Source organism: Narcine bancroftii, chromosome 3 (genome assembly GCF_036971445.1).
Source record: "Narcine bancroftii isolate sNarBan1 chromosome 3, sNarBan1.hap1, whole genome shotgun sequence".
Lineage (NCBI taxonomy): Eukaryota > Metazoa > Chordata > Chondrichthyes > Torpediniformes > Narcinidae > Narcine > Narcine bancroftii.
The window spans coordinates 17,525,713-17,545,068 of NC_091471.1; the positions used below are offsets into that span (position 1 = coordinate 17,525,713).

The following is a 19,356-nucleotide window of genomic DNA, read 5'->3' on the forward strand; positions in this document are numbered from 1 at the left end:
CCTGACGCCTCGTCAGCATCTGTCATTAAGTCACTTGACAGAATTTTCAGCATTTTTGGTTTTCCCAATTACATTCATACCAATAGGGGCTCAGCATTCATGAGCGCTGAACTGCGGCGAGCCCTGCTACGAAAAGGGATTGCCACCAGCCGTACCACAAGCTACAACCCACAGGGCAATGGGCAGGTCGAAAGGGCTAATGCTACAGTCTGGAAGACTGTTAATCTTGCTTTAAAAACACATGGTTACCATGTTACTCGGTGGCAGGAGGTGCTGCCTGAGGCACTACATTCTATTCGGACTTTATTGTGTACTTCAACAAATCAAATTCCTCATGAACATATGTTTGCCTTTCCTAGGAAATCAGGAACTGTGATCGACTAGCCAGCTCTTTATCTGAGCCTGGAACCGTGCTGCTGAACAGCCACGCTTGGGCGTGTAAAACAGACCCCCTAGTCCAACCAGTTCAGATACTGCATACCAACCCCAACCACGCTCATGTTAAATTCCCAGACGGGAGTACTGACACTGTACCCCTAAGAGATCTGGCCTCACCTGGTTTGCCCCTCCCTCAAACCCCTACTCAGAGTGAGCCTGAGAGATTGGGCTCACCCCCCACCCCCAGCCTGTGACCCCTAGTAAGCTTTCAGATGGCCATGCTGAGGCTTCACCACCTCACGCTGGCGATTCTGGAGCAGGTCCAGAAGTCAGTCCTTCCCACACTACAGACCCAGGACCTGTACCAGTTCCCAAGGTTGCAAAGGAGCCACCTGTTTTGAGAAGAAGCACCAGAATTCGTAAACCACCTGATAGGCTGACATATTCATAAAACATCTCATTATATTCGATTGCCTGCTAGATACTGGCGTATTTTGGATGCTAGAGTATCTCAAGGCCAAACATGGTATCCATGTATTGCTTCCTTCAGTCTTTCCTAGCAGCTGTCCTTTTGATTTTAACCCTTCTTCTGCCGGGGGGAGACTGTGGTGAATGTCTGCCAAGCTGCCTGTCTCCCCTCTGGCGAGCCTTGCTGTACTAACATTGACTGTGCATTATCTCTACTGTTAAGGACACTCCCCTTGGATATAACTGTATATGCACCTATTGTCTTTCATTATTGTACCATGAGTTTCTGCTAATAAAAGCCCTGATTATGGTTGGACCACATCGTCTTTGTCTACTTCATCATTTGGCACTTCATTTGCAGACATTTTGGGTTGACCATGTGGGAATTAGAACACTATTTTACATTGTTAACCCATTTCAGGGGATGATAATGTTTGGGACATTTAAATGTAAGAAACAAGGTATAATGAGATGCTTGGAAAATACGTGGGTTGTAAAAAGAAGCTTAAGAAAGAAATTAGGATAACGAAAAGAAGGTGCCTATAGCGAACAGGGTGAAAGTAAATCAGAAGGGTTTTTACAAATATGTGAATATCAAAAGGCGAGTGAAGGATAACATTGCTTCCTTAAAGAATCAGAGCGGACAGCTGTGTATGGAGCCGAATGAGATGGGAGAGAGATTGAACGACTTCTTCTCTTCGGTATTCACTAGGGAAAAGGATATGGAATCGTGTAGGATCAGAGAAGCAAAAGGGGTGATTATGGAAAATGTAGGGATTAGGAAAGAGGGGGTATTGGAACTTTTGAGGCATATAACGGTGGATAAATCTCTGGGTCCCGACAGGATTTTCCCCAGGACTTTGAGGGAAGTCAGGGAGGAAATAGAGGAGGCACTGACAGTGATTTTTCAAAAGTTACTAGAGGGGGGCATGGTGCCGCAGGATTGGCATGTCGCAAATGTCGTTCCTCTGTTTAAAAAAGGCTCCAGGTGTAGGCCTAGCAATTTTAGGCCAGTAAGTTTGACGTCGGTAGTCTGTAAACTAATGGAAAGTATTCTTAGAGATAATATGTATAAGTATCTTGAGAGGTAGGGACTGATCAGGGACACCTAACATGGATTTGTGCGGGGAAGGTAATTTTTAACAAATCTTGTTGAATTTTTTAAGGCAGTGACGAAGAAGGTTGATGTTGTCTATTTGGATTTCAGTCAGGCTTTTGATAAGGTTCCACATGGAAGTTTGATAAGGAAGGTTCAGGCACTAGGTATTAATGTTGAGATAGTCAGATGGGTTCACCAATGGCTAGAAGGTTGTGGTGGATAACTGTCTGTCAGAATGGAGGCTGGTGACAGGCGGTACGCCTCAGGGATCGGTGTTGGGTCCCTGGTTGTTTGTCACTAACATTAACGATTTGGATGATGGTGTGAGAAATTGGGTTAGTAAATATGTGGACGATACAAAAATAGGGGGAGTTGTGGATAGTGAAGATGGTTTTCATGGACTGCAGAAGGATTTGGACTTGCTTAGAAGAGTGGGCTGAAAGGTGGCAGATGGAGTTTAATGTAGATATGTGTAAAATGCTTCATTTTGGAAACGGGAGGACATTGAGGAAAGCAGAGGAACAGAGAGATCTTGGAATAATGGTTCATCGTTCTTTGAAAGTGGAATTTCATGTGGATAGAATGGTAAAGAAGACTTTTTGTATGCTGGCCTTTATAAATCAAAGCATAGAATATAGGAGCTGGGAGGTGATGTTGAGTCTATTCAAGGCATTGGTGAGGCCAAATTTGGAATATTGTGTGCAGTTCTGGTCCCCAAATTATAGGAAGGATATCAATAAGGTAAAGAGGGTCAGGAGAAGATTTACTAGAATGTTGCCTGGATTGCAGTATCTAGAAGACAAAGAAAGATTGAGTAGACTGGGTCTTTATTCATTGGAGCGTAGAAGGTTGAGGGGAGATTTGATAGAGGTATTTAAAATTATGAGGGGTGTAGAGAGAGTAGATGTGAATAGGCTCTTCCCCTTGAGGGTACGGGAGATTGGTACGAGGAGTTGGGGGCAAAAGTTTAGATGTAATATGAGAGGGTTAAATGACCTTCCAGAAGAGGTGGTTGGAGAAGGGTCAATTTTGTCATACTATCCATTCTAAGGACCACCCCTACCCAGCATTTTAGGCAGACAAATGGCTTTATCAGTTCCGGAGGGTCCTTTTAGGCATCGCTAATGGGGTCAACAAATATGGGTTGAAAGCCACTTTCCTTTATCTCGACAACGTCACCATTTGTGGACACTCTCTGGAAGACAATAACGCAAACCTCTAGAGATTTCTCCATACGGCCAAGGTCCTGAACCTCACTACAAATCCTGTAAATGCATTTTCTGGACGCAACTTCTAGCGATCCTGGGCTATGTGGTGGAGAATGGCGTTATTGTCCCTGACCCCAATTGAATGCACCACCTGTTAGATCTCCTGATCTTGAGGACCATGAAAGCCTTAAGGAGGTGCCTGGGCTTCTTCTCCTACTACACCCAGTGGGTCCCTCACTACACGGATAAGGTCCGTCTCCTCTTACAGTCCACCTCTTTCCCATTGTCGGCTGAAGCCCAGGCAGCTTTCGACTACGTTTGGAGCTAAATCACAGAGATCAGCACGTATGTGGTGGATAAGAATGAACACTTCCAAGTGGAAAGCGATACCTCTGACGTAGCTCTGGTTGTTACCCTTAACCAGGTGGGCAGGCCAGTTGCCTTTATCTCCTGCACTTACAAGGTCACGAGATTCAGAACTCATCTGTGGAGAAAGAGGCTCAAGCCATTGTAGAGGCCATCAAACACTGGAGGCATTACCTGGCCAGCAGAAAATTTACATTGCTCACCGACCAGTGAATGGTGGCATTTATGTTTAATAATGCAAAAAGGGGCAAAATAATGATAAGATCGCGAGGTGAAGGATCAAACTCTCCACCTATAATTACAAAATTGCATACAGGCCAGGTCCTCTCACTGAACCTCGCGAGGAAGCTGTGCCTCTGCACACACCGGCCAGTTGTGGTCACTGCACGATGAACTTTGCCCGCCCCCCGGGCATCACCCGCATGACTCATTTCATCAAGGCACGTAACCATTGAGGACATTAGGGAAATGATGAAGTCCTGCCAGGTCTGCGCTGAGTGAAAGCCGCACTTCTTCTGCCCCGACAAAGCGTACCTGATAAAGGCATCCAGTCCCTTTGAACTATTCAGTGTCAATTTCAAGGGTCTTCTCCCTTCCACCAAGGAAACGTGTACTTTCTCAATGTTATTGACGTGTATTCACATTTTCCATTTGCCTTCCCTGCCCAGACATGGCCACCACCACAGTCATCAGGGCCTTGCACGCTATTTTCACCATTTTCATCATTTATGAGCAAAGATTTATACCAGAACCTGCTCATAAGGGGCATTGCCTCAAACAGGACGATTAGCTACAATCGCCAGGGCAACAGACAATTTGAAAAAGAGAACATGAGTGTATGGTAGGCTGTAAAATTGGCTCTCCAGTCCAAAGGCCTTCCAGACTCACGCTGGCAAGAAGTCCTACGCACGGTGCTTCACTCCATAAAGTCGCTTCTCTGCTCAGTGAACAACGCAACTCCTTACGAGATTATGTTTAGGTTCAAGAGGAAATCCACGTCTGGGACTACTCTCCAGGTTTGGCTGATGGCACTGGGGCCAGTCCTGCTGAGAAAGCATGTCAGGAGGAGCAAGACAGACTCCCCCTGACTGAGAGGGTGCACCTGCTGCACGCCAACCCAACATATGGCTATATGGCATCCCCTGACGGCAGAGAGGACACAGTCTTGATCAGAGTCCTGGCACTTGCCGGAACTGAGTGTTCGATGGCTCAAGTGCGCCAGGAGCTATCAAGTACCCCACTCAGGGTCCCGGAGGACACTGCTTGGCAAGTGGACAAATCCACCTGATACGCCATAGACATGGACCAGCCATGGAGAAAGCATCTCCATCTGTTATACCAGTAGGGTGGAGTATCTCTACAGCCATACCCAATGGCAAGCAGTCAGTATAATATGCCCCCCTCCCCCCATTACAACATCACATTCACTCCCCCAAAAAATTGACTAATTTTAATAAAATACAATATTGGCAAAAGCAAAACAAAATTACGGAAGATTTAGGGTGACAAATAGAATTAATGAGAACACATAACAGAGAGAAAAAAAACAAGCTGCAATTCTGAGATAATACAGGGTGACTCCACTCACTGTAATCATAGCTAAGATTAGAAATGGTCATAACAGAGCCTCTGTGAAGGCTTTGAGATTCGTATTGATCTTCGTAAGGGCACAGATGGGGGAGACTTCTGTCGCCAGGTGTGGAAGCGAATGGAGAGCACGAAGAAACATTCCCATGAAGAGGGTTCCTCGAGTATTTCTCGTGTCAGGAAGAGTAAAGAAAGAGTCAGTTCAGTGGAAGGGATAGCACGCTGTAGACCAGACGAGGCTAGATCCCTAAGGGAAACAGTGTCCTTTCTTCCATCAGGAAAAATAACATGAGCATACTGCAGATTAGCATGAAACAGTTGCACACACTCGATGAACAGGTCAGCCTTGCTGGGTCTAATATGTTTTCTTAACAAAACTTCTCCGAATTTATATAGCCAAGTTGGCAAGGTTGATTCAGTTTTCGCTTTTCCAACCTAAGGTGATGAACTTGTCAGGTCGGATGTGCTTCCCTGTAAATTCGTAATGTATTGGAACTATTTGTCTGTACCCAAAACAGAAAAAGATGTTGGTGAGGAGTTTCATTGGTAGCTGTTCAAAGCAGTATATGGATAGAGTTCAAAGCTTCTGGCAGCACCTCTTGCCAACGGCTGGTGGGGAGAGCTTTTGATTTTAGCGCTAGAGTGACAGCTTTCCAGATTGTACCATTACTGCGCTCTACTTGACCATTACCCTGTGGGTTATAGCTGGTAGTATGACTTGTAGCTGTACCCCTATCAAGAAGGTATTGCCTAAGTTCAGAACTCATGAAAGCTGACCCTCTGTCACTATGAATGAAGTTAGGATAACCAAAAATACTGAAAATCATATCAAGACATTTAATAACAGAACTAGCAGAAACATGGTATAGCGAAGGGGAAATGAGAGAATTCAATGATGTTAAGGAAATAGGTATACTTATTATTTGAGGGTAGTGTTTTTTTGAAATCTATGCTGAGGTGTTCAAATGGTCTAGATGTCTTAATCAATGTGGAAGCAGAAGGTTTGTAATAGGCAAGGACTCCTGAAGGGCCTCGGGCACCGAAGGCTTCCTGACCGTGTCAGAAGTTGGGGTCTGGAGCTCGGGTTGCGGAAGGATCGACTGGGACTCTATGCAGCTGCAGGGGCTGCAGGAGCACTGGCGGCAAATTCCCGTCACTCAGTGTCTCTGAAGGGCATGGTGGAACACTGTAATACATGTATTGTACTGGTTGGCCCGCCCCTGATACTTTTACTTGTCCCTCTCTAGGATTCCTAACAAAAGTGGTACTGCCCAATCCTCTCCCTCAGTACTGCGTTGGAATCAGGCCAAAAGCATGTAAGATATGACTGCAAGTTTAGAGCAACTAAGGCTTATTAATCTCAACTTCTGGACTGTCGGGTCTAATTGATATCACTATAAAGGGGCACTGGACTTCTCTTTCTCTCTTACTGCAAGGGGCGCTGGGCGACACTAATGCCAACTCTTTACCTTACAGCAATTTTGTGTAATGTTACTGTTAAAAACAATAATGTTAAATTTTAATTAGCATGACAAGAAGGAATTCTGGAAGGGACTTTCACTGAGACAATTTCATGAGAAACTCCGTTGAATCACTCTGAACTCAAAGAACATTAAGATTTATACTTTAAGAACAAAGGTTGTAGCAGGATATAACTTCTAGGATTACAAGTTTATTTCAATGTTTTGGGTACAGACAAATAGTTCCAATATATTACGAATTTACAGGGGAGCACATCCGACCTGACAAGTTCATCACCTTAGGTTGGACAAAATAACTCACATGGATTCTCTAAAAGTTTCTGAAAAGAATCAGGGAAAGGTTAAACAGGTTAAGATTTTATTCCCTGGAGCGCAGAAGAATGAGGGGAGATTTAATAGAGTAAATGTAGGTAAGACTTTTTCCACTGAGGATAGGGAAGAAATAAACTGGAGGACATGGGTGATGAGTGAAGGGGAAATGTCTGGGGGGACATTCTTCACTCAGAGGTTGGTGGGTGTGTGGAACGAGCTGTTAGCTGAAGTGGTGAATGCCAGCTCAAATTTGACTTTTGGAGGTGTGGGCAGAGTGGCACCGTTGGCATAGTAATTAGCGCAACACCTTTACAGCACCAGCGTTCGGGACTGAAGTTCAAATCCGACGCTGACTGTGAGGAGTTTGCACATTCTGCCCGTGTCTGAGCGGGTTTTTCCTGGGGGCTCAGGATTCTTTGCCACCATTTGAAACGCACCGACAGTATAGGTTAATTGGGTGCAAATTGGGTGGCGTGGACTCAAGGGCTGAAATGGCCCTTACTGTGCTTAAATTAAAAATTTAGAAATGAAAAAAGAAGAATTTGGAAAGGTAGATGGATGGGAGAAGAATTGAGGGCTATAGACTAGGCGCAGGTCAGCTGGACTAGGCAAAAATAATGATTTGGTAGAGAGTAGAAGGGCCAAAGGGGCCAGTTTTTGGCTGTAATGTTCTCACAGAATCCTCACAGACACAAAACTAGAATTACAAGGGCAGACTCTCTGGTTACACAAATATCCAATTATTCATTGATGGAGCAAATTATCCCACCATGAGGCTTGATATTACGAACAAACATTCCTTGAACTTTATGATAATGAAGAAAATAATTGAGCTGAAATTGCAAATGCTTGGTATGATGTTGGTCAACTGACAAAGCCTCACTACCTTACACGGATGAGAAGGACTAGTGGCCAAGTTAGTTTGCAAACGATATCCCTTGAACACCTTCCTGCTGTGCAGTAGTAGCCCTGTGTTCCAAGATCAATTATCCCAAAAGACTGAAGTTACAGGAACTAAAGGCTTTTATTAGCTAGAGATGGACAGCATCCCTTGAGTTGCTGGCTCACACTGACCAGGGCTCGAACTGGGGTCAGGGTTGTGGCTCGACAGCCTTTATGGGGGATAAAGGGGAGGAGTCATGAACCGGCTAGTGAGAGCAGGGTCAAACATATAAGATCGAAGTTTTTACATACACAAGTGGTTTCAGCATACCCTGAACCATAGATGGTACAATCTATTTGCATGGTTGTCCTTTTAAGTTCAGAACTGTTCATGGGTGGTAGTTTACATTGGAAACCATTTTTGTGAAGATTACTTGTTGTTTGTGTGAATACCTGCTGTCCACATAATTCGTGAAGGATTTTCTGTTGTGACATAGTATATAGATATGTTTTTGGGAGATAAATTGGGAAAGGTTTGTTAGAGTAGGTTACACACAAACGCTCTAAAAAGATCTTATTTAAAATACAGGAGCTCTGCTAATGCTGGACATATTGGCTCCACAGCTTTTGCAAGAGCTTTGAAGCGTGCTCAAGAGACTTCACTAATGGATTGTTGTTTACAAAAAGCAACAGATTTTATCAGAGCCGCCTTCTGTCTGGAGATGTTCAATGAGGGTCATGTGATTTTTGTAAGCAGAGAGAGTCAAACAGGCTTTCTCTCAGAGAGAGACAGTCAGACACACACACACACACACAGATCAGTTCTGCAGTGGTACAGACAGCAACAGAAGCTGGGACTGGAACAGGACAAGCTGGCAAGCTTGTGGAAAACCCCATTTGGAAGACAGCCTGGTCGAAGCTCTTGTAGTTCATGCAAGAGGAGAGGACTGGCATAAGAGAAGCAAGAAGGAACTCTGTGGTGACCTGAAAGAAAGAGGTTATCATCTGGAGAATCCTGACGGGGCAAGTTTCTTCGGCAAGACACTGAAGTGGCTGATGGAAGTAAATGTACAGCAAATCTCTCTCTGAAAACTGACAAGAACCTTCCTGAGCGGTAACCATTTACCTTTCAAACACCAAAGCCTGGTGAACTTTATAAATGTTAAAGTATAAGAATTGCCTGCAACCAGTGAACTTGGAGGATTGAGAAGTGAGATTAGACTGTGAACCAAAGAACTTTTCTGAACTTACACACACATTACACACACGTGCACTTAGAATTAGAAGGGGGTTAAGTTAGGTTAGTTAAGTAAAAGTGTGATTCTGTTTTCATGTTTAATTAAAACTAACTTTTGTTGAATTAACCATTTGTCTTGGTGAATATCTATTGCTGCTGGGTTTTGGGGTCCTCTGGGCTCGTAACACTGTGTTCAAGAATTATTTATAATACTCCTACAATTCCTAGTTCAGACCAAAACAGCATTTTATTCGCCTTTAAACAGGAAAGTTTGCAGATGCTGTGATTGTAACGCAATGCACAACTGTGCTGGAAAACTCAGCAGTTCACGTGGCATCTATAGGAAGAAAAGGGATGTTACAAACGTTTTGGGCCTGACGACTTTGTTGAGGTATGAGCAAAAAAGCAGGCAGGCACCTGAATAAATAGGTGGGAGGAGGAGAGGAGAGGAGGGAGGAAGTCTTGGAGCTTGAGAGCAGCAGGGATATCAGAAGGGGAGGTGTGAGAGAGATCTGCACAGAACTGCCTTCAATGGCAGCAGTGAGAACAGAACGTATGCTGGGTGGTGTGGATCCTTGATGATTGCTGCTGCTCTCTGACGGCAGCGTTCCATTTGGATTTTCTCGATAGTATGGTGGGTTTTGCCTTGGGTGTCCTGGAGTTCATCCACAACCTTTAGCAGGGCTTTCCGCTCAGAGGTAATGGTGCCCCCATACCAGGCCATGATGCAGCCAGCCAACACGATTTCCACTACACATCTTGGAAAAGTTTGCCAATATTTACAATGTAATAGCAAACCTCTGCAAACAGAGACACTGATGTGGTTTCTTCACGATGACATTTGTGCCCTTTAAAAGCCAAATTTGCATTGCTTCTCATCATCTTTCCATCCACGTTCTCCTGTATCTGCCCTACATCCATCTATCTCATTACTCTGGTTCTTCTTTCTTCTTTGGCTTGGCTTCGCGGACGAAGATTTATGAAGGGGGTAAATGTCCTCGTCAGCTGCAGGCTCGTTTGTGGCTGACGAGTCCGATGTGGGACAGGCAGACACGGTTGCAGCGGTTGCAGGGGAAAATTGGTTGGTTGGGGTTGGGTGTTGGGTTTTTCCTCCTTTGCCTTTTGTCAGTGAGGTGGGCTCTGCGGTCTTCTTCAAAGGAGGTCGCTGCCCGCCGAACTGTGAGGTGCCAAGATGCACGGTTTGAGGCGATATCAGCCCACTGGCGGTGGTCAATGTGGCAGGCACCAAGAGATTTCTTTAGGCCGTCCTTGTACCTTTTCTTTGGTGCACCTCTGTCACGGTGGCCAGTGGAGAGCTCGCCATATAACACGATCTTGGGAAGGCGATGGTCCTCCATTCTGGAGACGTGACCCACCCAGCACAGCTGGATCTTCAGCAGCATGGACTCGATGCTGTCGACCTCTGCCATCTCGAGTACTTCGACGTTAGGGATGAAAGCGCTCCAGTGAATGTTGAGGATGGAGCTGGTTAACAACTTGAAAAAGCACAAAGCTCTCTCATCTTGATCAGCCATCAGCCCTCAGAGATCCTCATTTTGGTGGAACGTGGTACGACAGGCATGACCTCCATGGAATGAACATGCCGCAATCATGTTTTCAATCCAATGTTCAGTGTTTTTTTTTTAAATTTAGACATACATCACAGTAACCTTCTGATCCCCCAAAGATCCCTGTACATTTCAGATGGTGGGAGGAATCTGGAGCACCTGGAGGCAACCCCCGCAGACACGGAAAGAACAAACTTCTTACAGACAGCGCCAGATTCGAACCTGGGGTCACTGGCGCTGTAGTAGCATCACGCTAACCGCTGAGCTAACTGTGCCACCCCAGTTTGTCATAACTCCCTCTCTCATTTTGCAGAACTTTCTGCAATGCTGAATGTGGCCTTCACGTGTGGCTAGTGCATTAGGTCCCTGCCTTGTGCTCCTTCTTTAGGATTCCAGCGTATCTCCGATATCCTTTCCCAAGCCCCACAACAAATGGGTGCCTCTCTCCAGCTGCCATGCTCTGATGGATAAGGGCATCTGTTTTCCAAAAATAAATCCCTTGGCTCCAACCCTCTTCCCAAAGCAGGGGAAGAGATAAAACATCCATCGAGACAGGATTCAGAAAATCCCTCGGGAAAATGTCGCATCTTTCTTTTTTAAAAACCCAATGACTTTTTATCGTGTGGTTACAAGAAAGCAGTCCCGATAAATGAATCCAGGGTCTTTGTATGTTGAGAGGTTGTGTTTCCCTGGTTTCCAGGTCCCCCCTCCCCATTTGAATTGGTGCAGTCGGACTGAGGCGGACCATTTATAGAAGCTCAGCTTCAGGCATCTGAAAGGTGTCAAGATAACTGGAGATTAGTTGCCAAGGTTAAAGCCTGTTCTGCTGCACGCACCCTTTCTCACTCCCCCAAATGACTGCCGGCAACATGGATAAAGTAGAAGTCTTTGACACAGACAACAAGGGCAGAGGTCTGAAGGCAAAGCAGGATGTCTTTAGTGGGGACGTGGTCTTCGCTGAACCTGCATACGCTGCAGTGGTGTTTGATAAGTGAGTCTCTGAACATATTTGCTGTATCAAGCAAACCCGATCCTGTACGTGGTTGATCCTGTTTGGCTGGTGCTTGTTTAAGCTACTTTCTTCCTGACATCGCAGCGATTTATGATTCATGCCGAATTAGAGTCCAATCTGTATCAGTGTGAAGTGATGCACTTTGGAAGGTCGAGCCTGAAGGTGGAGGGGATGGTAAATAACAGTGTGGAGGAACAGTGAAACCTTGGGGTCCAGGTTCACAGATCCCTCAAGGCCACCATGCAAGCTGATAGGGTGATGAGAAAGGCTTATGCTGTGCCGGTCAGGGGGATTGAGTTCAAGAGTAGAGAGGCGATGTTGCAGTTTTACACAAAGAAGGTGGTGTTTATATGGGACAAGCTGTTGAATGAAGGGGTAGAGATGACATTCAGATAGGTGCGTTTCAAAGGATATGGAATGAATGCAGGCATATGTGGAGTAGCTCGGGTCGACTTATTAGACAACATGGACAAGTTATGCTGAAGGGGTTATCACTGTGATGTAGAACTCTATGACTACGACCTTGAGTTAAAAGAATGATCTCATTGGAAAGCAGGATAAAAATGATGGACTGCACATTCCATTCTCTTGCTTCGTACGTTGCTGGAAGTTAAAATGTGTACGGGGAAATGACTCGGGAATGGATATAAAATTTAAATTTATTTTAAATTTTAAATTTAGCCATATAGCATGGTAACAGCCCCTTTTGGCCCACCAGTCCGTGCTACCTAATTACATCCAATTGACTTACAGCCCCAGGCACGATTTTGAAGGGTGAGAGGAAACTGGAATACTTGGAGGAAGCCCACGCAGACACAGTGAGAATGGACAAACTCCTTACAGATAGCGCCGATTTGAACCCTGAGCATAATGTAGAATGTAGAACATTACAGTGCAGTAGAGGCCCTTTGAACCACAATGTGGTGTTGAGCTGTGTGAACCTACACCACAAAAATCTTATCCTTCCCTACCTCACATTCATAACCCTCTGCTTTTCCTGACATCTATGTGCCTGTCTAAGAGTCTTTTAAATGTCCCTATTGTTCCATCCTCCACCATCAGCCCCAGCAATGCATTCCAGGCACCCACAACTCTCACAGTAAATGTAATTTTCTAACTACAAGGTTTAATAAATTAATCAAATTTATAAATGAGATTATCAAATTCTCAAACAGCTGATCTTAAGCAATTCAAATCAGGTACAAAGACAAAACAATGAATCCTTGTGTTGCGACAGACAACTTAAAATATTTCAGTGGGTGAAATAGATACAATAGGCTGGAGACAGATAACAGCAATGAGATGAAGAGACTAATGTTTAAATTCATTAGTGTATTCAGTAGCATAGAGTTCTACACACACCCTTTAAATTGTGTTATATCTATTCTCCTTATGCTGGGTATATTATGAAATGTAAATAAAAAGATTGAAAAAGAAAAAGCTCTACAGCAAAAAAAAGGCCATTCAGCCCAACTTGCCGATGCCAACCAAACTAGTCCCAGTTTCCTGATTGTGGCCCATATCTCTATAAACATTTCCTATTCAAATGCTAGATGTCTTTTAAATGTTCCAATTGTCTCCACTTCTACTACTTCCTCTGGGAGGTCATTCCATTTACCCACCATCTTTTCCAGTCAAGTCAGGTCAATTTTATTGACAAGTACAACCTGACAAAATAGCGTTCTCCTCAGTGCAAAAACACACAGCCACACAACAGATTTAACACACATGCAGACCAATGGTTTCATGAATATGAGAGACACAGGTGGTTAGTGTGAGCAGTTCCTTTAGTCGTTCAGCATTCTCACTGTCTGAGGGAAGAATCTTCTGTGAGGAAAAGTGCCTCTCAGGTCCCCTTTTAAAATTTTCCCCTCTCTCGTTAAATCTACTCCCTCTAGTTTAAGATTCACCTTCTCTGGCAATAAAGACTCTGGTTATTTACCTTATCTATAGCCCCTCATGATATTATAAACCTCTATAAGGTCACACTTCAACCTCCAGAAAGAAAGATCCCAGCCTGTCCTGATAATTCAACACCCCCACCCCCCTCCTCCACTCCACTCCCAATCCCAGAAACAGTCAAGTGATTGGCAAATGCAGAGGAAACTGAAATGGGCTGAGAGCCTCTCTCTATGCCTCAGCTACCGACCACTTCCAGTCTTTGCTCTCGCAGTTTATGAGGGAGCTGACTGGCATTTACAATAACCCATCCAATAGGAATTAAGCAAAGAAGTCTGGATCCAATAGGAAAATGGCTGAGAATGAGGAAGAAGGCATGTTGGTGAGAACAGTAGAACAGGGTCAGACAAATGAATTGAATGATGTGAGTCAACATTTCAATATCTTGATTACGTCCTTTAAAAATATTTTTACTATTTAATTGAATGCAGCCTTAGCTGACGTTTATCATTCATCTCCAACTCTATGACAGTTGCATAGAGCAGGCATCGCATGTAACTGAGTGCAACACAAACGTCTGCAGATTCTGTGATTGTACTAAAACACGCTCAGAAATGCTGGAGAAACCTGGCCCCCCCTTACCAGTCTCCATCCTTTATTCTGATTCCTTCCTGCTCTTTGCTTCTATCTTGAAGAAGGGCTTAGGTCGGAGATCTTGGTCATATAACGTCGCCTCCTATGGACGCTGCGAGACCAGCTGAGTTCCTCCAGCATTTCTGGGTGTGTCTTACCGCAAGCAACTGAGACCAAGGGAGGTTTTTGACATCCAGTAGGTTGATCAGCACTTTTGTTGATGATGGTTTTACGAAACGAGGTTTATTTGCCACACAGGTAGAAGCTGATTCTGGCCATTGAAACCCATGCTGCCCAATAACAATGAATTAACCTACCAACCACATAGGGTTTTGGAGGAAGTCCATGCAGACATGGGAGAATGCGCAAACTCATAGACAGCGCCGATTCAAATCTGGATCACTGGCATTGTGTTAACCGCTACGCTAACTGTGCCACCTGAATTTAAGTTAATAAACTGAATTTAAGTATCCCGCCTCCTAGGGTGTGATTTGATAGCAGCATTTTGAGTACAAAGCATTGAAAACAGGAGCAGGGTCATTAAGTTACAACTGTACAAGACCTTTGTGAAACCGCATGGAATATTGTGTCCTGTTCCGGTCACCCAATTATACAAAAGACATCACTAAGATGGAGAGTGTTTAAAAAAGACTCACATCTATGTTGTCAGGACTGGTAAGCTAAAATTATAAGAAAGAGCGGGCTAGAATGGGACATTTCTCCCTGGAGTAAAAATGCACAGAAATGCTGGAGGAGCATCATAGGTCCATAGGTCCATAGGAGGTAACGATACATTACTAATGTTTCTGGCCTGGGCCCTTTTTCAACGCGGGAGCAAAAAGCAGGCAAGCATCTGAGTTAAAGGCAGGGGAGAGAAAGGGGGAATATTGAAGGCATTGCAGACTGCAAAGGTTTTCAAAGCTCGCAGACAGATCTGGATCAGCTGAAAAAAGGCAGATGTAATTTGAAGCATTTAAAAAGGACAAATTAAGAAAGGACATGCACAGTGAATGGTAGGGAGGTAGAACAGAGGGATCTGAGAATACAGATACATAATTCCCTGAAAGTGGTGTCGCAGGTGGATTGGGTTGTAAAGAGAGCTTTTGGCATATTGGCCTTCATAAATCAAAGTATAGGAGTTGGGACGTTACGTTAAAGTTGTATAGGACATTGGTGAGGTCATATTTGGAGTATAATATTCAGTTTTGGTCTCTTAACTGCAGGAAAGATATTACTAAGAAAGAAAGAGTGCAGAGAAGAATTAATAGGATGTTGCCAGACTTCAGGAACTGATTTACAGATGTTACAAGCCCAAAGGACCCCAAAACCCAGCAGCGATAGATATTCACCACAACAAGTAGTTAAGCAAAAGTTGTTTTTAATTATCTTTAAACACGAAAACAGTATCAAACTTTAACTTATCACTATTAACTTAACTAACCCAACTTAACCCCCTTCTAATTCTAAACACACGTGTGTGATGTGTGTGTACATTTAAGAAAAGTGTGGTTCACAGTTCAATCTCACTTCTCATTCTTCCAAGTTCACTGGTTGCAGGCAATTCTTATACTGTGCACAGAATTTAACATGTATAAAGTTCACCAGGCTATGGTTCTCGAAAGGTAAATGGTTACCACTCAGGAAGGTTCTTGTAGGTTTGCAGAGAGGGATGTGTTGTTCTAGGATTTCCAGAACTGAGGTACCACCATTAGTCACCTCAATGTCTTGCTGAATGAAACTTGCCCCATCAGGGTTCTCCAGATGATAATGTCTTTCTTTCAGGCTACCACAGAATTTCTTTCTGTTCCATTTATTCCAAGGGAAACATCAGACAGATAGGATTTCCAGCCATCTGCCACTCTGGAGCTTCTGTTTCAATTCCAACAAGCTTCTCCAGGCTTGTTACAGTTTTCTGTGTCACAAACACAGTCCAAGACTCCCTTCTGTCTCTCTCTCTATCTGGGTCAAACCTCCCAGCAGCATGTCCTTCTCTCTCTCACTTGCAAAAAACCCCTGATCTTCTCCAGCAAACAATAGAAGTTAGTCTTCTTCTCAAACTGTTGTTTTAGGTAAACAAACAGACCTCTTCATGAGCACTTTGTAGAGAGGTCAAAAGCCCTGTTAAAAAGGTCCAAAACAGACAACCTGTTCATCCAAGACAATAGTCCATTCATTTCATTACATCATATCAATTAGCACCTACTTGTCAAATGTGCATAGCATTCTCCATAGTTTTTGTAAAGTCACTGAATATGAATTCTTCAGTATTTCAAATAAGATCTGTTTTAAAGTGTGTGTATGTAACCTACTCTAATTTTACCAGTTTATCTCCCAAAAACATTCCCAAATATTCCATCACACAGGGAAAGGTTAAGCAGCTTAGAACTTTATTCTCTGGAGCACAGAAGAATGAGGGGAGATTTGACAGAGGTATTTAAAATTACGAAAGGGATAGACAGAGTAAATGTGGGTAGGCTCTTTCCACTGAGGATAGGTGAGATACAAATCAGAGGAAATGGGTTAAGAGTAAAAGGGGAAAAGTTTAGGGTGAACGTGAGAGTGAACTTATTCACACAGAGACTGGTGGGAGTGTGAATGCGGGCTCAATTTTAACATTTAAGAAAAATTTGGACAGGTGCATGGATGGGAGGGGTATGATGGCTACAGACTGGGTGCAGGTCAGTGGGAATAGGCAGAAAAATTATTCAGCATAAACCTGAATGACTGAAGAGGCCTGTTTCTTTGCTGTAATGTTCTATAGTTCTAATGGGAGGGGGAGGAGTCCAGACCATCTGGTTGAAGAACCTGCATCAGAACTGGGAAAGGAAGAAAACAAGTTGTCAGAGAGAATGTGGGAGGGTTGGCTAGGTCCGAAGGAATATCCATACACAGCCACTTGATGGATAGATTAATGAGTGTGGTGAAACCACTATTGGACATATTTGTCATATGTAAATAACAGGACCTTTCCTGGTTGACCCTGCTCCCACTGGCCGGCTCGTGACTCCTCCCCTTTCTTCCTCATAAAGTCTGTCATGCCACAAGCCTGCCCCCAATTCGAGTCCGGGTCAGTGTGAGCAACCCACACAGGGATGTTGTTCATCTTTTGGAAATAAAAGCCTTCAGTTTCAGCAATTTTCAGCCTTTGCATCATTGATCGTGCATCAATTTTATTTGCAAGAAATTTTTTTGGATCATGGACGAGCACATGAAGTTGATCACCTGGAAATCGACCCAAGAGAACGCAAGGCAGCCAAAACGTTTGCGCTCTGGCGCCGCTGCTTCGAAAAGTTCCTCACAGCCTCCACAGCTATCCAGGACAACGAGGATAAACTCCATCTGCTGTACTCGTACATCGGGCACCGGGTCTACTGGATGGTCCGGGACTGTCAGACATACGGAGCCACAATGGACACCCTGAAGGATCAGTTTAACGAGGTCTATGTGCCACTCACACAGGCAGCAACTGGGGGAACCTTCAACGACTTCGACAGGGGCCTGCAGGAGTTCACAAGGGACTGCAACTGCCAGGCTGTGAGTGCAGAACAGCACACACAGCTGCTGATCAGCGACGCCTGCATAACAGGCATCCGCTTAGACTACGTGAGGCAGAGGCTACTCGAACCGAAGCTACTGAACCTACCTCAGACCACTGAACAGGCGAACACTCTAGAGGTAGCCATCCACAATGCCGAATCATTCTCCAGTGAACATGTTGCCGCCTCGTGGGGAACATGGGGGCTGCCATCTTGGGAGGTGGGATCACAAGCCTCCTCCAATCCTGAGCCGGCCACTGCTGCCGTTAGCAACTACCCGACGTGCAAGTTCTGCAGGCAGGCTTAGCACCCGAGGAAACGCTGCCAAGGACACTGCCTGCTCTATCTGCGGGAAGAAAGGACACCACGAAAGCGTGTAAGTCCAAACCTGAAGTCCAGCAGTGCCGCGTGTGAGCGGGGGCAGCCACCTTTGATGGATTCATTTCCGCGGACCTGGGATGGCTGGGCACGCACACCCCGGAGACCGCCATCCACAATGACGTCTCTTCCGCCATCTTCCTTTTCTCTTCTGGCAAACGACAATGAAATCACGTGCACTCCATGGGAGTCGCCATCTTACTGGACCACCAGCAGCTAATGGAACTCCTAAGAGGGGGAACTGACTCTGACATCAGTAACCCTGGATTAGGGCAGACCCCATCAGCTATCCAGGTCCATGATGAACATTCAGCTAAACGGCTGGCCCACCGCTTGCCTATTTGACAGTGGAAGTACTGAGAGCTTTATTCACCCAGACGCTGTGCAGCATTACTCCCTTCGGGTGAAGCCCATGAGCCACAGTGTCTCCATGGCATCCACATTTCTCTCTTCAAAAGTTCGTGGCAGTTGCACAGCAACTATGACAGTCTGGGGCATGGCATATCATGAATTTACACTCCCTGTACTGTCACAGCTCAGTGCACCTGTTCTACTGGGATTAGACTTCCAGTGTTACATGAAGAGCGTCACCATGGAGTATGATGGGCCCCACCCTCCTCTCACAGTCTGCAGTGAATAGTTTTTAAACTGCCAGCCCCCCCACCTTGTGGTCGACCGTCAGCCCCAAACCCAATCACTGACATGAGGTCTTTCCACGCTCTAATCTTACCCCTGACTGTAAGCCTCAGGGGTGAGATGGCACCAGGGACAGGACATTTATTAAGTCAGAGGTAAAATGTCTTCTCAGTGAGGGGTGATAGATCAGAGTACGAGGCCCTGGTGAGCCCAGGTAGTGGTGGTGAAGAGTGGGGAGAAACACCAGATGGTCATTGATTACTCCCAGACCATTAACAGGTTCACCCGGCTTGATACATACCTCTTACCCCGCATAGCCAACATAGTGAACCAGATTGCACAATACAAGATGTTCTCCACCATAGAATTTAAGTCTGCAAATCACCAGCTCCCCATTCGCCTTGAAAACTGCCAGTATACCGCCTTTGAAGCAGATGGCCGGCTTTACCATTTCCTGAGGGTCACTTTTGGAGTCATGATGGACTCTCAGTCTTTGAGAGGGAAATGGATCGGATGGTGGATGAACACGGGCTGCAGGCCACTTTCCCATATCTCGACAATGTCACCAATTGCGGGTAAGACCAGCAGGTCCATGATAGGAACCTCCAGAAATTCCTCCACACTGCAAAATTCCCCAATTTGATGTATAACACAGGGAAATGTGTCTTCAGTATAC

General features: G+C 44.9%; 1 protein-coding gene across 4 annotated transcripts in view; it reads left to right on the forward strand.

Moving 5' to 3' along the window:
• Window positions 1–11,372: 11,372 nt before the first annotated feature.
• Window positions 11,373–19,356, forward strand: part of LOC138756988 (histone-lysine N-methyltransferase Smyd1-like) — a 129,162-nt gene continuing 121,178 nt past the window's right edge. For all 4 annotated transcript variants that reach the window (XM_069923535.1, XM_069923537.1, XM_069923536.1 and 1 more), the window contains exon 1: window positions 11,373–11,577. In XM_069923535.1, the coding sequence (XP_069779636.1) occupies window positions 11,441–11,577 (137 nt within the window). In that variant the 5' untranslated portion in view covers window positions 11,373–11,440. The remainder of the gene's footprint in view (window positions 11,578–19,356) is intronic.